At 48.0% G+C, this 22399-nt stretch overlaps 1 protein-coding gene across 1 annotated transcript in view; it reads right to left on the bottom strand.

The window, feature by feature from the left end:
- Positions 1–20243: 20243 nt before the first annotated feature.
- Marchf3 (membrane associated ring-CH-type finger 3) overlaps positions 20244–22399 on the bottom strand; it is a 145281-nt gene continuing 143125 nt past the window's right edge. The window contains exon 5 of the mRNA XM_005069097.4: positions 20244–21177. Within this exon, the coding sequence (XP_005069154.1) occupies positions 21019–21177 (159 nt within the window). The 3' untranslated portion in view covers positions 20244–21018. The remainder of the gene's footprint in view (positions 21178–22399) is intronic.

Below are 22399 nucleotides of genomic sequence, written 5' to 3'. Positions count from 1 at the left end.
CTCTGCTATCCTTTTTAATTGTCGACCGACCATTTCACCGGGGTTGTGTGTCAGTAAAATTACAGCTATAAAGTAGCAAGGAAACAGTTGTCTGGTTGGGTCACGGTAGCTTGAAGAACTGTGTTAAAGGGTCAGCGCAGCAGTAGGAAGGTTGAGAAGCACTGCTTAGACCTTGACAGGGTAGGAGTTGTCAGTTTTCATCGGCTTGTGTGAACTGGACATTTCAACGATGCTTTCGCGGTTGAGGAAGGTAATAGATTCAGGGTTTAGATTCTTCAGTGCTCTGTTGTCAGTAATAACAGAATGGGCGACACTTACACTTAGCATGCTCAGATTATCTTAGTGGCTTTCTAATGTAACACAGAAGGTGTGCATGGAGTCTGTTTTTACTCTCCTTTAACAAAGAACGGGGAAAGAACTCATTTAAGAACACCCTGCTGGCAGACTAGCTGAACGGAGCGGGCTGGGGCAGGTGGCCTTCGTGGTGATTGCTGGGGCATCACTGGTTGTGGACTTGAGGTTCTGTCCTGGGATTGCTTTAGCAGAGTCTTGTGGGTTCATCTCGTGGGAGCAGAATGTCGGAACCCTCCCTAGAACACATGGATGGTAGGTATTTCAGAAGCTAACCCGAAGCCAGTGTTTGCTCTCCTCTTAAAATAGTCCTGCAGTAAGCTGTGCAAAGACTACCAGCGCTCACTTGAAAATAACTCACAAAGCCCCAAATTGCAGTGTTCCACAGATTTACTGCGCACACTGCTGCTGTCGCAGACACAAGATAAATGCTGGGTCAGAAATTCTGTCTGCTGAAGCAGATGAAATGATAACTTCTCAACACACATTTATCTTGTGAATGGCGATACGGAAGACAGCCAAACATGGTTGTGAAATATTTTGTCACAAAATGGGGTTCTTGTCATCATAGTATACCCTGAGTTCTTTACTGCCAGATTAATTATGCTATAAAAACCAGCACTTTAGGTAGGCGTTAAGGGGGGGTGGCAGCTGTAATACAGGAGAATATTATGTGAGCTGGTGAAATTTATAATCCAGGATTCAATTAACCAAAATAGTTTGGAGCTTCTGGCGGTTTACAGGGATCAGCTGCTCTGAACCTGTCCTGTGGACTTTAGGGTGCTGGAGGTGCTGGACCTGTATCTCCATTGGTAGAGGCCAGGCAGGGGGTACACTCCCATGCTTTGAAATCACCTTCTTATAACAAGTGGGAATTCATTTTTCTCCTCAGTTGTCTTCCGTGCTCTGTTTTGACCTTGATGTTTAGCTTATTTTCATTCTTGTGACTTTGATCTCACTTCATGTTCTTATTTGTTGGAAACCATGTCATCGTTGTTCCCTGGCTCCCAGTCTTTGAAGATGGATACTGAACCTCTCCTTGCTTGCCTTTTGGATTTCTCTGTGCAGTGCTCTAGTAAGTCCTTGGTACTTGTCTCGCTAATTCGGCTCCTAGCCCTGTCCACCTTGGCATTTATCCAAGCCGCGTTGAGTTTGCCTTTGATTCTCTTCTAAAGGGGAGGGAGGGGGAGAAGGAGTATATGCTGGAGGACAACCTTGGGCATCCCCTGGAGCTGCCAACCTTATTTTGAGATAGGATCTTTCCGTGAGACCAGAAAGCCCCAGGGATCCTCCTATATTGAGTTCTTGGCGTGGCTTATTTTTATGTTACAGGTACATTTGTTGACTTCCTAATAATAGGTGGTTTGCCCCTTGGGTTTTAGGATTGTGACCCCTCCAGTAAGAGTGGATGTTTTGTTAGAAGTCCTAGGATTTTGACAGTTACCATGTTATTGAACAAGTGTTAGCTGATTCTATGTTGCCAGTGTTAGAGTGGAAGGGAGGACTTGCCCATGCCATTTATATACATATGTGCATAGATATGTGTGAGCTTGCCTATGCCGTTTAATCCATTATTTTATACATATGTGCATAGACATGTGTGAGCTTGCCTATGCCGTTTAATCCATTATTTTATACATATGTGCATAGATATGTGTGAGCTTGTCTATGCCGTTTAATTCATTATTTTATACATATGTGTATAGATATGAGTGTCCGTTTTTAAGGGGTAATTATCCTAAGTCATGTACGTATTGACTTATGCATCATCTTATACACTATCATTATGTTAAAGAAGTTTATTTGAATGTTCCTTTCCTTGGCTAACATGCATTTTAAAATGAGAAAGGATCTCACCCTGCACCTCTCTCATGAGGTAGCTTGTGCTTTGGAAGGCTGTGTGAGGAGAGTGTCTGGTCCAGTGTTGAAGTCCCTGAAGCAAGGACTTGACCTTTTTATATATGGCAAAACCTAGAAATCTGACACTGGAGACTGTTTTGCTGACTGAAGCTATGGTACTGATGAAAGTGTGATATAGAATTCCATTTCTTCTGTTTGGCTGCCTTTCGAAACTGATGGGAATGGGAAACTTATTAGGTAAAATAAAAGCAAAATTTAGAGGAGTCGTATCACACTGCTGGAGGATTGACGTTGCACTTTAATTGTCGTGTGGGGAGGATATCTAGTGCACGGGGGTGTTTCTGGGGGTGGAAGCTGCTGGGCTGGGCTGGTTTGGAGGGGAGAGGGGTCAGCGCCGGTTTGCACTGGAGACCTGCCCTGCCAGGGTGTGAAATCGCCCGAGTCCTACCGCCCCCTGCTCACTCCCACAACAGTGCTCTCTCTTTCACTTTCAACAGCTCAGTAAATCCTGTCAGAGACAAAGTGCGCCTCTCAGTTTCGGGAGCCAGCTTGCCCAGTGGCTTAATGACTACTGTATAACAATAAAACACAGTCTCCAGATTCGTATAAGTGCCTTCCTCCACCCGTCTAAGTGGGGAGTCCGGGCTTCCTTGGCTGCCACTCTGTTCTGCTCCGCTGGCCTTTTAGACCCACTGCGCTTCTGTGGGCTGTCACAAGAGCTTGGGGCTGGCTCTTAAGATTCCTCCTTGTTTGTATGCTATTTTAAGGAAATTGGTGTTGGTTTCTTTGACTTAAACCCTCACTGAGGAGACAGCCCAGTGGGTAAGGTGCTAACCTAAGCTGAGCCTGAGTTCCCACACGTGGGGTGGAAAGAAAAACTGACTCCCCAAAACTGTCCTGTGACCTCCACACACTTGAGGGCACAATCAAATAGAAACAGTCACAATGAGCCCGCTCTCTGAAGCTCAGCTCCCCACCCCCCGCCAGCCTCCATGACTCTGCCGTGGTTAGACCTCACTGTAGTGTGACAGCACCTGTGCCGAGTTTGTTCCTCAGTCTTGTGACTCATCCTCAGCAAGTGTCCCCAAACTCTGTCTGTTGGTTTTCGCTTTGAGTTTGGGCCTCTGTAACCCAGGCCGCTGCAAACTCCCTTTCCTGCCTCCCTTTCCTGAGGTGTGGGGGTCACAGCATGCACTCCGTCCCCCAACTTAACTAGTCTGAGGAATATCCACCTATCCCCTTGTGGTCCTGGGACCTACATCTGGCCTCAAGTCTTAGCCGTGGAGTATCTGGTAAACACTGGAAGGGTAGGCTTGGTGGCTGGAAATGCTCTCCAGATAACTGTTCATCATCCAGTTCCCAAGCAGAGGGCCAGCTCTGGTTTTCTCTCCGTCTAAGCCAGGGAGCCTCCTGGATGCCTGTAACAGCACCAGGTTTTCTGACTTGGACCTGCCATTCATATGTTGTGGCCCAGTGCCTGAGACCTGACCCTGCCTTCACCATTTGGCTGCCTGTTTCCCATTCCCTGGAGTGGGGTTGGGTGACAGACAGACATGGGGCCCACAGTCCAGAATGCTCATTCTTCATTATAAGAGAAACAGTGGTCTGGGCTTCACCCCAGAAGCTACCATGGAGCTGACAGGGAAAGTGCCAGAGCTGGAAATGGCTTTTCTATGGAGAAAGATGAAAACTGAGGGCACCAGGTGACCTTACCCCAGAATCCCTAGACAAGCCTGAGGTGGGACCCTTGGGTTTGTGACTTGCAGCTGGGGGGACACTTGGAGCACGGGCTCCTGATACATGGTTCTCACATGGGGTGGGGAAAGAAAACCCACCCAGAGGAGAGGATGGGGAGTAGGGCCACATTCATCACTCAAACACACACACACACACACACACACACACACACACACACACACACACACACACACACATATGCCTCATTAGCTAGTGGTATTCTTGTTTTGCAGATAGGATACTGAATGGGCCCAAAAGATGTCATTTACTCATTGTTCCCTCAGCACTCAATGAGGATTTGGCTTCAGGACTGGGGGGGGGGCATTCCTTTGAGACTGTCAGTCATTGAGAGCTCGGCCTCCTGCTGTGCCAGCAGTGGGCAGCAGACAGTTTACCCTGTTATAGTTAGCTTACTGGTGAAACATGTGCCCACTGGCAAATGGGAATTGGAATGATTCCAGTGGCCACATAACTCCTTATACCTGTTTTGTCCAAACATCAAACAGTGGCGAATCCAGTGGGCACTGCACAGTGCCTTTTAGGGCTGATTTACAGGAAGCCTGGCAGATGGACTGAGGGGTGAAGAGGGGAGCTTTTCCCAGCCCGAGTTCTTGCTCAGGTCTGTTGGAGTGTTTGCCTGCATGGATGTATGGATACCATGTGTGGAGGTTGGAAGATCTGGAAGTGGAGTTATAGATGGTTGTAGGCCTCATGTGGGTGCTAGGAACCAACCTGGGTCCTCTGGACGGCCTCTCCAAACCCTCGGCTTTGTCTTTCACTAGTGCAGGAGACAGTTTCTCAAGACATGAGCCACGGCCTGGAGGCCTGACCTTTGCAAAGTTGGCTGTTTTGGGACACAGTCTTTGTTGGACTGAAGTCTTCTGTGGGAGGTGGTCACTGTTCATAGGCGATGCAGAGGCTGGGGGCACACGGGAAGCAGTTGGAAGTAATTGACCTGAGTGAAGTGATGTTGACGGTATTTGAATTGTTGACAGTGACCCCGTGTGGGTGCCATTACCTCTCAGTTACTCCCGTGGGGTGGGGGCGACTGAATAATAGGGATGATTGGAACTGGTGATTCAGCTGTGATTGGAATAGAGGTAAAAAGAATTTTAACAACTGGATTGACCATTGTTTAGGACATGCCAAGTGTAGTCATGGTTATGTTCCAAATTGTCCCAGACTGGCCTCGATGGATGGGGTTAAAACAGAACAAAACTGATGGCATCTGAACGGAAAACCCCTTGTAAGAATAGCAGTTAGTGACGCCGGTTGCCGTTAGTCAGTGGCATGGCGTGACTGTGAAAAAACATCCGTTCTTATGTCTGTTTTATTAGGTGTGAGTTGAGATTAAAAGGCCAGTCTACTGTTGGGGGGAGAATTAGATTGGATCATATGAAAAGGTTGTGGCAATATAGCAGGTTGTAAGTACATAGGGATTTAAAGCTGAGCTTAGGATTATTTGACCAAGAGAATTGGAGTGAGGGTAAAGGAGACTTGGTATGGGAGGGTTCCTGCAAGCTGTAAGTGCACACAGTGTTGGGCAGAGGAGACTTGGTACGGGATGGTTCCTGCAAGCTGTAAGTGCACACGGTTGGGCAGAGTCAACAATTGCCCTTGAATTTGTCAGTGGCTCAGCAGGGAAAGCTTTGAGAATACCAGATGCAACACGGTTTTGTTTCACGAGAAATGGCAAGCGTTGTCAGTCATTTACTGACTGCCATTCGCAGCCTGAGACCCTGATAGACGTGTGTAAAACTCCAACTCCAGCTAAGCGCTGCTACCCATGCTGCAGGCGGGTGCTGGTCTTACAGCCTTCAGGAGGGATTTATTTCAAGGAATTTTAGGAAGCTTGTTTCAAGAAGACCGTTCTCAGCTCCGAGGTTAGGTCTCATGGCAACACAGCCCAGCCCTGCATCTGTTTTGCTGTGCTCCCCAGGTGGTCCTGGGATGAAACAGACAAGTAACACTGGTTCTCAACCTGTGGGTCACAGCCCCTGAAACAACCCTTTCACCCTCTGAAAACAGATTCATAGCAGTAGCTAAAGTAGAAGTAGCAATGAAATAATTTTATGGTGTAGGGTCACGAACTATGTGAAAGGGGTTTGCCGCCATAGTAAGGTTGAGACTATTGTAGGGTCAAGGTCACACACACTACTGAGCCTTGGAAGTGGAGCCCACAGAGGTTCCAGCCTGGCATGGGCTTAAGGGTTCCCTGGGGTGTGGCCTTGCTGGATAGCTTGGAGTTTGGGGACATAAAGCTGCCAAGGCTGGGCTTTGTGCGTTGCCTTCAAAGAGAGACTGAGTGAGAAGTGCCTGTTGCATCAACGCGCAGGTGGGAATCTACTGCGACAACAGCCAGTATGTGTCCTTCTCCCTGGTGGCTGGATATTCCTGGAGAGCCAGAGACCGTCCCCTTCTGTAAATGTCAACTTGTCGCTGAGGTACCCTCTTGTTTTTACTGTCCAGACATCCTCCTTGCTGAAAACACTTGCTCCGTTTCAAACTACCCAGCGGAGTTCAGTGGCCCTGTTGGAATCCTCTGCTTTTCGGGTAGGAAGGATGCATTTATGAGCAGTGGCAGCCTTGTGACAGGCTGTTCACATTGGTACTCTTACCATTGTCCTTTAAAAATGAAGATGGCAGTGACCCTGAAGGTACCCGGTGTGTCCAAGCCTCAAGCAGGAAATAGAGACTTTTGGAACAGGTTTGGCTGTCATTTCTGAGTTTCCCACCGAGACAGTAGGCACTAAGGGTCTTTTGGTTCCTGCCAGGTAGACAGCAAATCTTGGAGCACTTCAGGAGGGCACGCGCCTGCGCACTGCTGAGCTGGAGCTGCCCTCCTTACTGGCCACTGGCGCGTCTACCCTGAACTAAGCTGGGTACCACTCAGCCTGATCCCCAGAAGTGAGATGACAGTAGCGCTCCTGTCCTTGATGAAAGCTGTAGTTCTATGTCAGACTGTCATTTACACAAAAAATGTAAGGCTTTGGCTAGGACGAGGATTGATGGGCAACAGACAGCCTCAGGCATGTTGGATCCACAGCTGCCCCGTGGAGGGCTCTGCTCTGCTCCGCTCCTCCTGAGAAGTGACGAGGTATCTTTGGCAACTGTTAAAAAAAAAAAAAAGGGAGGTTGGGAAACCCTGAATTATGAAATAAAAGGAGAGCCTTTTGTCATCCTTGGCACCAAGCTACAGGAATGGGACCCGCCCCCCGCACCCAGGTGCTGCAGGCCTCCTGCTTCTAAGCAGTTTAAAGGGCTGGTCTGGCTGAGGGGTGGGGTGATTACAATGGGAGACAAGCTAATGCCAGTGCTGCCTGGGGAAGTGAGGGAAGCCCTGTCCCTTGTTAGGGACAAGATGGGACAGGCAGGGGAGGGACACACGTGCAGATTGTCCCTGTCAGCACCCTGATGTCCTCAGCGCTGGTCCCCAGTGTGGGGACATGGGCTGCTTCGTCTCTGACTCCGTGCTGGGCGACCTGCTCTTTGTCCAGCAGTCAGGTCTGTTGCAGACTGTCGGCCCAAGGGAACAGTCTTTGAGAGTAAGGGGACTTTCAGGGCTCTGCTTTGAGATGGACCTGTCCTGGGATTCTCGCATTGTTTTGTATCTTCACGTTTTCTGTTTGTCCTCGTGCATGTGTGTGGGTGTTCATGCAGACGTGAGTGTGGCTGGGGCATTTTCCCCGTCAGAGTAACCTGAGTTGCCTTGGGTTTCATTCTGATTGTTTTGTTTTTGAAACGGGGTCTCTATGTAGCCCTGGCTGTCCTGGGACTCACTATGTAGACCAGGCTGGCCTTCACAGAGATCCTCTGCCTCTACCTCTTGAGTGCTAAGATTAAAGGCATGTGGCACCCTGACAGCTTCTCTGGATCTATTCAATAAGAGGGCTCTTATTGACAAAATTTTGTCTTAATGTGGGTGGTAGAGGTCTCTGCAGTGTCCAGTTGCCCACATTGGGATGGGTTCCAGAGGACTCTATTTGCAGTGGCCTGTCTGCCACCAGACAGAGTGAGTTGGACATTCAGCACTGCTGACCCTCTGAAGGGTGTGGCTGATCCACAGCTGGGGACAGCCTTGTGCACAGTCGCCGCCCCTCCCCTACTGCCATACTGCAGAGGGAATCTCTTACCATGTAACCTCAGCGCACCACCTCCGACCTGGGCTGGCATGTGCCTGTGCCACCTGCCAGATGAAGCAGTGCTGGGGATCCCGGTACCTTGCCTACTCTTCTTTTTGGGGAGGAAAGGATGCCCTGCTTCTCTACAGCTCTGTCTATCCATGCCACCATCAGAACCCTCTAATTTGAAGAAGGCACAGGTTTGCCTTTCTAGCAGATGCTCAGAGGTCTGTTGGTCTTCTGTCCATGACCGACCGACCGACCGACCAACCAACCAACCAACCAACCAACCAACCAACATACACACACACAAATAAATAAGTAAATAAATAAGCATTATGCTTGGGAGCAAACTCAGGCCTCTTCCCTGACAAGAACGGATCTCAACAATGATTGACTGTGCAGTCTAGCACATGCTTGCTTGGCTGACGCCAAAGTGTTTTGCCTTGATGTATGTAATGCCTCTCTGGAAGGACCAACTTTAAAGCTGTAGCCCATGATTCACTCCTTCAGTTCTTTAGCTCCATGTGGAAGCAGCCAATTGCCTTAGAACCCTTCTCCCTCGTGCTCGCCCTAGACACCCCCTCCCCCACGCACACCCACCATTGAGAAGCTAAGAGGGCTGTGCTGCCAGTTCCAGAATGCCTTTGTGACTCTCAGGCAGCAGAACCCCTGACTGTTAAGCTGCAGGACTGAGTCCCGGGCCTCACACACTGCAGATGTACCGGATGACTCAGCCTCCAGCCGCCTTCCATGGACTACCCATCTCTGTCTGACCAGGTCTGTCTGAGCTGTCTGGGCCTCTAGCTGCTGTTAGACCTTGTGGTATCTTGTCATCCAGGCTGGGCCACCCAGCTTTCTCAACAGCTGGACTGGAAGCATTCATGGGCCTTGCAGTTGCTAGGCAGGGACAGTGAAAAGGAAAGTCAGTGATGGAAAAAGCCCAGTGACATTTTATATATTAGCAAAGTTAATTGCAAAGTGCCTTGAAGCTTGTCTGTGCCTCCTGTTTTAAAGGGTATGGGAAGAGTTACACTGTAAAAATATTGCAGCCGGCCTCTCCGTGGCAGCCTCGGTGGCACTGACGAATTGGGTTTCCTGCACAGTTACCCTCACAGAGGCTGAAAATCACCACCACACACAACCATCCTAGCAGCAACAGCCGTTGAGTTCCCTCAGAGTAACACTACGTGGTAGTGGGGGCAGCTGTGTGGGAGAGTTGTGTGGTCATTGTTGAACTGGACAGACACACTGTTGGACTGCCCTACCAAGTACACTTAATTACCATTTGTACCCAATAGAATCACTCCCAAGAGCCAGGGAGCCAGTGGACGCTACCCAGAATGGTAAGGATTTAACATTCCAACACTGATATGTAGCAGCTGGGCGCCTTGCTGTGAAATCTGGCCCAGATGTCCACTCTGACAATGGATCTGAGGGAAAACAAATGCCAACCAGGGAGGGTGGAAGGCTGGAGCTAGGGGCGGTCTGGCTTGGCAGTGGGGGGAGGGTGGGCTCCAGTGCCTGCTTGCTGGGTAGATGCATACAATGTGTGCAGGCACACATGTGAGCCATGTGGGATTCCTCTTGTCAAGCCCTTCACTCTAAAAGGACAAGCGGATTATAGTCTATGGAGTTGGGTCTGTGTGTAATTCCGGAGAGTCTCCTTTTGTCTCTCATGTGTCCCCCACCCTTTGTCATCCCCAGGGGTGTAACTCCTCTTATCACCGGTCCACATTACTAGCCTGGTGGTCATGATCACTGAGAATTTAAGAACACAGAAAAAATGAGACACGGAGATTGTGGACTGAAGGCTGAACAGAGCAGTAACGTTAATGTACATGGATGGGATTCACTAGCTCCGAGTTTTAGATTAGATCTACCCATGTGTTGTCTCCAGGAGACTGAGAGGGTTAGGGGTATGTTTAGTGCCGAATAAAAGATTTTCAAGACATTGAACAGGGCAAGTGGGATATTAATATATTTTGGTAAGAGGAACACCATATTAAGATGTGATGATAAACACCAACATCTTAAATACATAAAATAAGACAATGGAGAAATAGACAACAATAATTAGAGATTTATTCTCTTCTCAGAAATAGGTCAAGCTCAAAGAAGCAAGATACAACTTACACAATAAGCTGTAGTTTTTACACGCGTAACAGTTGTTCATTGAGTGGGTGTACGCACTCATGCATGTGTAGTGTAGATGTAACAGTTGTTCAGTGTGTGGGTGTATGCACTCATGCATGTGTAGTGTAGATGTAACAGTTGTTCAGTGTGTGGGTGTACGCACTCATGCATGTGTAGTGTAGATGTAGGTGTGTTTGCAACAATCAACTGTGTGTTAACCCACAGAATCCCATGGTTTTAAAGAATACAGGTCACAGTTGGTCCTAATAAGGAGATAGAATAGCCCCACCTCTCAAATCTCTGCTTACTGATAGAAGCCAAAAACTCACTATTAAAGGGCTCTTAGGACAAAGAAGGAAACGAAGAAGTCAAAAGTACTTAGCACCAAAACTGAGAAATTTCAAAAAGTAAGGTCATACTTAGAAAAAACAAGTAAAAATAAAGGCTGAACTTGAAACAAAACTTGTGAGTCTGTGCAACAGAGGACTGAAACCACTTGAATTAAAACAAGAAGGGCGGGAATGGTGATTAATGTGTAATAGCAGGAGAGGGCAACACAGTTAAGTAGGAAGAGAAAACTTAGGAAGGTCCAAACTGGGTGGTGGTGGCTCACACCTTTAATCTCAGCACTCCAGAGGCAGAGGCAGGTGGATCTCTGAGTTCAAAGCCAGCCCTGTCCACAGAGTTCTAGGACAGCCAGGGCTACACAGAAAAACCCCATCTCTCCACTAAATTTCTTCAAAAAGATTGCTGAAATTATAGGCATGCAGGAGAAGCCAGGAGACATGGAGAGGAGACAGGAGGTGCAAAATGGAGGAGAGGTAACCACACGATAGAGCGTAGATTGATATAAATGGGTTAATTTAAGTTGTAAGAGCTAGTTAGGAACAAGCTGCATGCCAAGCTTTCATGATTAGTAAGAAGTCTCTGTGTCATTATTTGGGAGCTGGTTGGTGGGACGGAGAAAGACTTATTATACCAAACAATGGCAGAAGAGATGCAAATGAGGGGTTGAGCAGCCATTGGGTACATCACAGTCCATGGCAATAGGGGCATCCCCATGCAAAGTGGCCCAGGGTGGGGTGTGGGGTTAGCGGGGCTATGGGGGAACGCCCTCCATGCAGAGGAGTTGATTTAATAAGCAAACAGCAGGGTAATGACTGTCATTCTCAAGACAGGGTGCTATAAACGGGAATGGAAAAGGTTCTGTTCTCTGATACTGCATGGGGATGATGGTGTTACGGTGAACTTTTGGGTTTATTTGAGTGGGTTAAAATAGGAAATCATACATATTTCTCAATGTTATTATATTTAATTACCCTAATACCTTTAAAAATATTAGAATAGAGAAATTCAATGAGATGATATGAAGGTAATTTATAGCAACCATAGTGGAGAACCTGGGTGTGTTACACCTGAGAGACCAGCAGTCATTTTGCTGCCACAGGAAGGTTGGGTTAGGACAAGCCATTGCATTAGGATGGGAAGGCACAGGCTAGGCTGAGGGAAGTACCCAGGGTCAGCCAGCTATGAGAACAAACACGGGCCTCAGCACAGACACAGTGAGAGAGTGTTCTCATTCGCTGGCACTCATGGAGTAGGGGGCAGCTAACAAGTTAGGACTGGACTTTTATGCAAATTCCACTACGGAACACAGGAAGCCGGGCAAATGAAATGTGTTATCACTAGAAATTGTAAAGATGTTGACTTTCCCAGAATGTATAAATTAACTCTAACCCCAGAATCTTCAATTCCAGCAAGACTGCCATGATTTAAAATTTCTGCACTAGCGTTACTAACTTGAAAGTATTTAAACCAATTTGGGGGTGGGGAGGAGTTGAAAGGCAGCAGGGAGCTGCTGTTTTCCTTGCTGATAGGAGACACTGGGAAGTCACATGAAGAAGGTGGGATCAGACAGACTACAGCAGGAAATGGTCTCTGAGCAGATGGAATTCACGGAACTAAGTGGAAACCATGGTTGACAAGCCGAGGAATGAGCAAGGGAGGGGGTTTAGTGGGAGGTGGCAGGAAAATTAACCGTCTGTAAGGAGAGCACCTGAACCCTTAGACTAGACAGGTGGACTCCGGGACTTTTTTGTTTTATTTTTGATTTTCAAGACATGTTTTCTCCATGTAGCCCTGACTGTCCTGAAACTGACTCTGTAGACCAGGCTGGCTTTGAACTCAGAGATTTGCCTGCCTCTACCTCCCTAGTGCTGGCACGAGTGTCACCACCGGCTTGATTCTGGGACTTTTAGAGACTGAAGAGTGGAAAGACAAAGCCATAAGGCTGGAGAAGAGAGTGCAGGAAAACAATTCTGCATTTGGGATGAGACAGCACTTTAAAAATAGGACCACTCATAGTTAAAGAAAACACAACCAGAGTTGACCACGAAAATCAAGGATTTTTGTCCATCAAAGCATTCCACACATCAATGTTAAGAGGGAGAGAAAATTACAACCAAACTGACTGGGGACAGTAGAGGAGAGAGAATGCAACAAGAAATAGAGAAATGTAAAACTGATCCTGAATGAGGACAGCTTTATAAGATAATAAATGGACACATATGAGTAATAGCCTGTGGCTGGAGAGTTGGCTCAGTAGTGAAGAGCACTGGCAGCTCTTCCGAACCCTGGTTTGGTTCCCAGCACTTACATGGTAGTTAGTTGCAACCCCTGTTCAAAGGCTCTAATGCACTCCGCTGGCCTCAGCCAGCGCTGCACTCACGTGTACAGGTGTACAGACTACACGCAGGCAAATCAGCCCGTCCACAAAGAAATCTTAAAAATATAATGCTAAGATACAGAAAGCTAGGGAAGCAACCACTGCTGTGAGGCAGACACAGAGACAGTGAGGGTAACTCGCCATCCCATGACCCAGCATCCCCATCAATGAATGCTAATCCAGGCAAGTCCTGCTTGTGATGTTACACATCCCCTGTGTGCCACAACTCCACAAGGTTCGAGGCCGGCCTGGTCTACAAAGCGAGTTCTGGGACAGATTCCAAAGCTACACAGAGAAACCCTGTCTTGAAAAACAAAACAGAACAAACAAACAAGCAAAAAGGAATCCAAGACAGTTACTATGAGCTAGATGTACATGTAGGAACACTCACAGTAAACGGGAAATAGTTATGCTTTTAATGTAACTATACAATTAAAACACTTTACAAACATACACATTCAGTTCCTGTATCAGACCGTGATGCTTTGGGGGAAGATTAGAATTGGGATGGAGAAGAAAAGAGATTAAAGCTGCTGAGAACATCATAGCATCCTGGCTAAGAGCCTGGACCGCTGAGGCTGGCTACCTGACTTTCGACCCCATTTGTGCCTCCTACCAGCTCTGCTAAGCCCCCCTATTCACAAAGCCTGAGAATCTCTCCCTAGATGGACTCCACACAAGTTTCTCTTCTGGTCTATAAGCTCCTCCCACAGGAGGCAGAACCTATGACTGATTTGACCTAATGGATGACTAATAGGATGCTAAGGCAGGTCCCGCTTTTGCAGCTCTGGGAAGGACAAAGGGTGACATAAAACCAGGTTGCTGGATCGAGAGATCGTGGAAGATGACCTGTGCCATCCGACCCTGTGAGGCTCTGTGCAGGAAGCGCATGGCCCCGGGGAAAGGGATTTAGTGGTGGTTTTCGACTTCTAAGTTTTGTTACTGTAGCCTTAGATAAAGTTGCAGTGAGGCTGTTTTCCACTTGCTGGTTCACTGGAAGTGCCTGGTACTATGTGCAAAAAGAACCAGGACCTGTGCAGACTAACAGTGACACAGTGTCTGGGAATTCGCAGGTAGCTGCAGGAATGTAATGAGGCTCTGTGTCCCTTAGCCGGTACCTAGCCATATGCATTGCTTCTGGCGCTCATGGCTAAACATTGTAACCCTCTTTGCAATAAGCCAGTAACAAAATGCTCCCAGGCTCCAGACACAAACTGACTGATGTCCCAGGACTAACAACCTGAACAACTCCAAGGAAGGAGCGTGAACCCAGCACCCAGGAGCATGACATGTGAAATAAGAAACTCTTCTCCTCCCAGCCCAGCACCCCAACACCCCAATGGGGGTGCAACCACAGTAGTGACACCATGGACCTAAACGTATGCCTAATTCTTTGTATTTGATATTCAGAAAGAAATAAAGTCTTTGCTAGAGAAAAATGCGTAGGCAAATTCATAAAGGAAAGAGTGTGCCCCACAGAAAGATTATCTTGGCTGACAGGATGGTTTAGTGGGTCAAGCCTGACCACTTCAGTCTGATCCCAGAGATCCACGTGGCAAAAGAAAGAATTAACCTACACACATATGGCATGTGTGTGCCCACACACATACATTCACACATAAAACAGATACATACATGTCGGAGGCTTTTTTTTTTAATGTTTAAAGAGATATCTCTAAGCAAGGCAAGGGTCTTCAGTCCTGTCTCCCCTGGGGACCTTGGCACAGAATTTAGCCTTTAAGGAAGCCCTAGCTGTGTGACCTCATTTCTGGGCATGCAGACATGGGTGAACTATTTGTTTTCCTCTGGAGTTTAGAAGAGCTGGATTTTTATCTATAATGAATTCTCAATTAGCTCTAGGCTCTATGATAAATACAATCTACAGATAATCCAAAGATCTCAGGTCAGTGATTTCAGAGTCCAGGAGGGTCTTTTCATACACAATGCTTAATACAGAGATGTGGTTTATTTTAAATGGGTTCCTCTTATTTAAAAAATTTCAACAGAATTTGTTTATAGTCTTTCAAAAGCATTACCGAAATTATTCATCAAAATCTAGGCTAGGCCCAGTGTGGTGGTGTACAGCTTTAATCCCAGCCCTTGGGAGGCAGAAGCAGGCAGAGCTCTGTGAGTTGGAGGTCAGCCTGGTCCACATATCAAGTTTCAGGCCAGCCAAGGCTACATAGTGAGACCTGTCTGTCTCCCCACACCTCTAAAGGAATTCCAGTTAGGAAAAATGGCTCAGGAGGCTATCAGCGGTGAGTGACGGAGTGCTTTCTGTGGCTGTGATAAAACACTGATCAAAACCAACACAACACGCAAAGGAAAGGGTTAATTTCATCCTACAGCTTAGACCAGTGGTTCTCAACCTTCCTAATGCTGCAGCCCTTCAATACAGTTCCTCTTGTTGTGGTGACCCCAATCATACAATTATTTTCATCGCTACTTCTTAACTGTAAGTTTACATTATGACTCGTAATGTAAATATCCGTGTTTTCTGATGATCTTAGATGACCCCCGTGAAAAGGGTCATTGGACCCCAAAGAGGTCACGACCCACAGATTGAGGAACACTGGCCTAGAGGCAACAATTTATCCCTGAGGGAAGTTAGGGCAAGGACTTGAAGGCAGAGACAATGGAAATTGCTTTCTGCTAACTGGCTTCCTCCCCATGGCTTGCTTGGTTTACTTTATAGAAGCAGGACCCTGTGCCAGGGGTGGCACCCCCTCTTAGTGGTCTGGGCCCTCCCTCATCAACCATTAATTAAGAAAACGCATCCCAGATGTGCCTATAGGTCAATCTGAAGGAGGCAATTTCTTATTTGCGGTTCTCTCTTACCAGGTGACTCTAGTCATGTCAAGGTGACAGAAACCAAAGAGCATAAGATCCTTTTTCCGTAATTGTCAGCCGTGGCATTGAGGAATCAGGGTCTGAATTCAGGTCATTTGGGTTTATACCCGGCTCTCGTCTACTCTTGCTTCATTGGGAAACGGCTTCAGTCACCAAAATCTACCATAACAGCAAACAGAAGGACAGAATGCCCCCAAGCCAACTTCTAGACACTGAGGCTGTTGCTTAGCCAATAAAAAACAGCTGCCTGGGAGCCCACAAGTTTCTGCTGGACTGCCTCATCTCTGAGTGGTAGCAGTTGCCTAGGTATCACTGTCCAGTGCCAATTTCTCATGACTCCATCACTGAAGCATCGGGCTTCTGTTGAGAGGTCTTCTATTCTTGGCCAAGAGCAATGTCAACCCACTTCCATCACGGTTCCAACTTTCACTTCCGTAAGCAATTCCAATCCCTCCCCCCAAGCCTGGGCCCAAGACCCACCCTACACCAAGCTTCAGAATCACTATTTTTCTCATCGAGTATTAGGAAGTATAAACTGTGTGGTTGGTCTTCAGTGGCTTCTAGAATACTGGATTGAAGTGGAAAGAAAGCATTTGCTGACTAATTTCTTGCCTGTCATTTCCTTATGGGGTTCTTTTGGCCTCTGCCTTTTTAAGTGTGGGGAGCTGGGGAAGCTGTGTGGGGTATCTTGGAAGGCTGATGGGATTCCAGTCTAGGGTAAGGAAGTAGTGTAGGCCATAGCTGGATGGAGGGCCGTGTGTAGAAGGACAAGGAGCACCTGGGAAAAAATGGGGCTGGCCACTGATCTCAAGTGTAGAACAAGGGTTTCCTATTTCTTCCTCTGCCTCCTCCATGCTTCAGATGGCTTTCACTGACAATGAAGTGGCCATGGCTATAGCTCAGGAGAAGGTGCCAATCCGAGGCAGCATCCTGGCAACTGGTGCAAGGGGACTAGGACAACTCAGGGCAAAATCAATTCCAACTCAGTCCTTTTTATTGACTGTTGGACCTTACAGTTCATCTGGGAACATGCTGTAGAATTCGTGTGCATGTCCCTTGTCCTCTGCTCCTTGCCCAGGTGAGGACACTCGGAAGCACATGCAGGCAAGGACATGCTGGACTTGTTTGCTGTCTTCCTGTCACACATGTTTGTTTCTCTGTGACATCCTCAAGAGAAATGACGAGGGAGAGAACATGGCTCTGCTCAGATAGAAATCATGGGTCTTCGACAGCTTCTGTTTGCCTCCGTATTTGGAAGCAGAGCGTGAGGGCAGCAGGAGTGATGTAGCAGCCGCTGACACCTTCTAGCGTAACAGCACTCCTGTAGACCGTGGGAATCTGATTCTTGGTCCTACAGACTCACCGTTCCTATACAGGCCCAGAAAACTGGGACTCATCGTCCCCTGACTAGCTGGCAGAGAAGCTTCCGGGCAGGCCTAGGTATCAGGATCCCTTTTAGCCTCGGGTCTGAGATTCTTGGCCCTAAAGCCATGACAGCCTTCTGGAACTCAGGGTGAGTAGAGCCTGCAGTGTCTTCTCTGATCCATTCCCACCTTGTATCCATCGTTCTCTCTGCTCCCTGACCTTTCTTCCTGTCTCTCTCTGTCTTCCTTCCCTGTTCTCAACCTGTTCAGTCGCCGCTGTTTCAGCTGTCAATCAGCCAGGCCTTGCTGCTTTCACAGATGGACGTGTCGGCCGCTCGGCTCTTCTACTGCTACTCTGCTGTCTTTCCTTGGCTACAGCTCACCCTGCACCACTGGAGTGCACCAGAAAAGATGAAGCCTTTTACGAAACTTCCCATTGCTGGACCAGGGGAGGCAGCACAGGACTGCCTTAAACGAGTTCTAGCAGCCTTACCCAGGCTGAGACAGGATCATTGGCCCAGCCACAGCCGGTTTTTGGTTTTTGTTGTTTTAGCCAATCATAGCTTTGACTCTTTAGCATTAGTCACAGCCACGAAGATTCCTGTTTGGACCAGTCACAGCACTCCCTCTGTTAGGTAACCAGAGGAAATGCCCTCCGCTGTCCCGGATGGAATTGGTTGCAGGGTCATCTAGGTGAAGGCTGTGGTAGTAAAAACTTCGATACAGCCCTGGATGAGGCTGTTGCTGTTTTGTTTGCTTGTTTTTTCCAGACAGGGTTTCTCTGTGTAACAGCCCTAGCTGTCTTGGAACTTGATTTGTAGACCATGCTGGCCTTGAACTCACTGTTGCTTTTGAGGTGAAGCAATCAGCTGTGATTTTTGTGTAGTTGTTTCAAGTGTCTGTGGACTGCTAAAGACAGCTGGTAACAGAATAATGGTAGTTTGACTGACTGTTTGATGGACAATCCTACTCAAGATGGCCAGGGAGCTGCCATCTAGGGAGTCATGTTGTAATCCCAGCACTCGGGAGGCAGAGGCAGGTAGATCTCTGTGAGTTCAAGGCTAGCCTGGTCTATAGAGCGAGTTCTAGGACAGGCTCCAAAGCCACAGAGAAAGCCTGTCTCAAAGAGAGAGAGAGAGAGAGAGAGAGAGAGAGAGAGAGAGAGAGAGAGAGAGAGAGAGAGAGAGAGGGAGGGAGGGAGGGAGGGAGGGAGAGAGGGAGGGAGGGAGGGAGGGAGGGAGGGAGGGAGGGAGGGAGGAAGGGAGGGAGAGAGAGAGAGAGAGAGAGAGAGAGAGAGAGAGAGAGAGAGAGAGAGAGAGAGAGAGAGAATCAGAAATGGGTGCTGATGCTGATGGATGATGGAGGCTCTGGGACTCTCACTAGGAAAGCCATTCTCAACCTGTGGGGCATGACCCTTGGGAGTAGCAAAAGACCTTTTCAAAGGGGTCACCTGTGACCATCAGAAAACACAGATAGTTACATCACAATTCCTAACTGTAGCAAAATTACAGTTATGAAGTAGCAACAAAAATAATTTTATGGTTGGGGGGCTCACCACAGCATGTGGAACTGTATTAAAGGGTTCCAACATTAGGAAGGTTGAGAACCACTGCACCATGAGGTCCAGGCACCAATGCTATTCTTGACTAAAGAGGTGCCCTCCTCATCACCCCACATTCAGCCTTGTAGGGGGGCCTCTGCTTTCCTTCCCGGTGGTGGATTCAAATTTATAGGAAAGAGGCCTGGTAGAGGTATAGTACCAATGTGCACTCCTCCCCAAAGCCCCAGGGAGGCGCTAGGAACAGCCCTAGATTTAATACTGTTTTAAATCTCATGACCCAAGGCAGCAGGAATTCTCAGCGACCTATCTCAGCAGATCTCTCAAAGCTCCCCCCCCTTCCTTAATTCATAGAGGCGGCAGGAAGAGAGGGAATGGACCGTTCATGAAGGTTGTGCCGTTCACTTGAGTGGTGCCACTGCTTCCCCTGACAGCTCAGGGCCCAAGGCTGGATGGACGTCATTTATCAAGTATATTGCAGTGCAGCAATTCACAAGCTACCAAGCTGGACTCTGCTGAGGAAATTTAAATGTGTGGCAGCTGCGTGCAGCCAGCGGTGTCCAGCATTTTAAGAAGGTCAATTAAGAAACGGTTGATGGTGGTGCGGCTAATGACAGCCCAGAGGGGTGAGCAGGGCCGTGTAAACAGTAAGGCTGAGACCTGTATTAGTGGAGCTGAAGTGTCGAAGGGAAACGTGGTGGAGAGGAAAGCTATTGTCATAAGCCATAAAGCACATCTGACTTTTCCAGGGAAGATGGTACAGCTGTTTCCCTCCCTGGGCAGCGCAGGGAACAGCCTGTGAGAGGACGGTTTGGCCCACTAAGGGGACAGACAGATGCAGCAGCTTCATCAATCTGCAGACAAAATCGTTACCCTCCCAGCCTCTGCCTGCCTCTCGGTACTCAGGCTATCCGACTCAGGAGCAGGAGGCGGGTGCTGGAGTGGTACCCAGAATGTAGGTCATGTTCCAGAGATCCATATTTTTAAGCTGGGTCAACCTTCTCACCCTGTGCATGTTAGGAGTGGGTGGACAGGTGGGAACCGCCCCAGCCTGTGTTTGCCTCAAAGACATCTGCTCTTGACTTCAGTGGGCACACAATGCGGGCTAGGGGTCAGATATCTCTGCTGTGGCGGATAAAAGGGAGACAGGGAGCCCTTAGACAAAGTCTATTTTGGCCTGTGACAGAATTGGCTCTGTGACTGGGGAAGGGAACTGTGTGGCACCCTTTTCTTTTTAAATCTGACAAAAGGGTCTTCCACTAAGTGCAAGGCTGCTAGAACGGGCTTTATTGTCACAACTACCTCTCAGGCAAGAAATCCAGGAGAACGATGGGAATGCTAATTGATATGCAAAACAGGTCTAGGATTCCTAGAAGCCACCCCATCCTCGGTTCCCTGCAAAGGCGGAATGAAGACGTGAACTGAGGCGAGGCAGGGACAGGAACAGCCGTTTGGTTTTGACATTTCCATTTTGTAAACCTAGTCGGGAAACTATAAAGGTTTTAGGAATTAAAAACGAAAGAGTATCGCATCAGTAAGGCTTGTCTTTCACACACCAGGTATTTATTATTAGAAAATAGCTTCTATCAGCTGTCAGTACCAAACAAATTGAAAGGAGCGAGCTTCTCCCCCCATTTTCCTCCTTAATAATATTTAAATAAACAGCTCACTGTGTGGCGAGTGGCCACGCCTTTCTTTTCCCTTTAAAAACTGCATAACTGAATGAGGTTTAGTACAAAACACCCCTCAAACGTGACCTGTTCTGCAGTAATTATGCTGTCGCCTTGAGTAAGGGACATGAGAAAGATGAAAAAGACCACTCAGGCTATCAAGTTAGCCACCAAAGAATCCACAGTAGAAACCGGGAACTGAATAAACTAACCCAAAGAAAACCCAATCCAAACCAAGAAACCAGTTTGTACGTTGGCTTTTAAATTTTGATTATCATCTAAATTATATATTTATATATATTTGAAATAGGAATAAAAAAGGAAGAATTGAGTTGCATCCTCAGCAGGACAACCTCCCTCATATGTTAACGAGGTGTTCAGGAAATTCCATACAGTATCTGCTAAATAGACATGTTTGGCAGCTTAGCGAGTATCGTATGAGTGCAGCATCCATGATTTTGAAGTCAAACAGCATTTTGCTTCCTTCTGGCCGGCTCCGTGACTCAGGCGATGTGGTAACATGGCTCCAGATGGTCTTAGACCCACAAGACTAAGGGAAGGGCATTGGGGTGGTGGCCCAGCCCAGGGCCCCAGTGCAGAGACTTCCAAACCCCCACGATGGGTCTCCCCGCTGACCACACAGACATCAAACAATGGTCTCCTTTGAGTTCCTCTTGACTGAGTGGAGCCCCAGCAAGGACTGTTGATGGGAAGGTACGTTGACAGACTTTGGAATGAGGAGAATCACCCTCTGATTGGTCCGACGCCATTCATTGTATAATCGGCAGTGGTACCTGAATGACACCTGGGGCAGGAGAGGAAAAGAAAGAGTCAGAAGTGGCAGAAGTTGACAGTCAATTAAAAAAATAAGCATGCCCATTTAAAACAGTGCTAGTGTGGGGCGAGGCCTCTGGGCAGGGGTTTCCAGCAAGCAGCCGAGTGCTGGGATGCTGGGTGCCCACTAAGTCCCCTGGTGGGGCTGGCAAGGCTGCTTCCTTTTCTCCTCAACAGACTGGGAGAGATGGGGAGGACAGCAGGAAAATGGAGTTCTTTCTGAGTTGGGATTTGTTTCCAGTCTAGTGGTGCCCTGGCTCCCAAAGCCTCAGTTGTGAGGAACCCTGACAGGAAAGAGCTTCAGGCCCTGTGCAGCTGTGGACCCCAGGCGATGCAGCTGTCTGTTCCCCATGTTGCTCAGGCAGAGGGGAGGGGTGCTGGGACTCCGTGCACTCTTCAGCAGGTTAGACACTGCACGGTGTGAAAGATCCCGTTCATACTCAGAAACAAAGGACACCCTTCCACCTGTGCCGTGACAGTCTGCAAAGCTGTGCTCTGAGCTGACCATGGTATGGGGTCCTGTGGTTAACACTGTACTTGTCTCTCCTCATGGACTTCCTCATGAACTTTCCGAGTCTTGGGAGCAGACCCAGCACTTGGGAGTTGGCCCAGCACTTCTCACAGTGTTAGATAGACACTTTGGAAGTTGCTGGAATATGCTGAGTGAATGAGTGAGATGATCCCATGCTTTCTCACCAAAACACTGCTTCAAGCTTCAGGACTTAACAGTACCTTACAGTGCTTGCTTTTTGTCTAAATGCTCTAGAATGAGACACTCAGGCCTGTTTGCTTTAGAAAAGGCCTTCTGAAACTGATGGCCTGCCCAGAAAATTCAGACTGTGTTTTTGAAGGTGTACTTTTTTGTTGTTGTGTCCCAGCTGAAGACATACTTTTATAATTGGGGGTGAGGACTGGGAAATGACTCAAGCAGGCCACCAAGCCTGAGGACTTGAGCTCGATTTCTGGGACCTACATGGTGGGAAGAGTAAGCAGACTTCCCCTGAACCCCTTCCACCCACAAGACAAATAAGTGAATGTCAAAACAAAACAAAGCACCAAACTGGGGGAGGTTTCAGTGTGAGTGCATCCAGATTTCTTAGTTTGTGACCCTGAGCTCAGAGTGACAAATCACCAGTCTGGGCTGTTTAACAGCCCTAGGATGGGGGAGTTCTGAGACCCCAGGAAAGGTCCAC

Source organism: Mesocricetus auratus, unplaced genomic scaffold, assembly GCF_017639785.1.
Source record: "Mesocricetus auratus isolate SY011 unplaced genomic scaffold, BCM_Maur_2.0 Super-Scaffold_6730, whole genome shotgun sequence".
NCBI classification, from domain to species: domain Eukaryota; kingdom Metazoa; phylum Chordata; class Mammalia; order Rodentia; family Cricetidae; genus Mesocricetus; species Mesocricetus auratus.
This window is presented reverse-complemented; position numbering and strand designations above follow the sequence as displayed.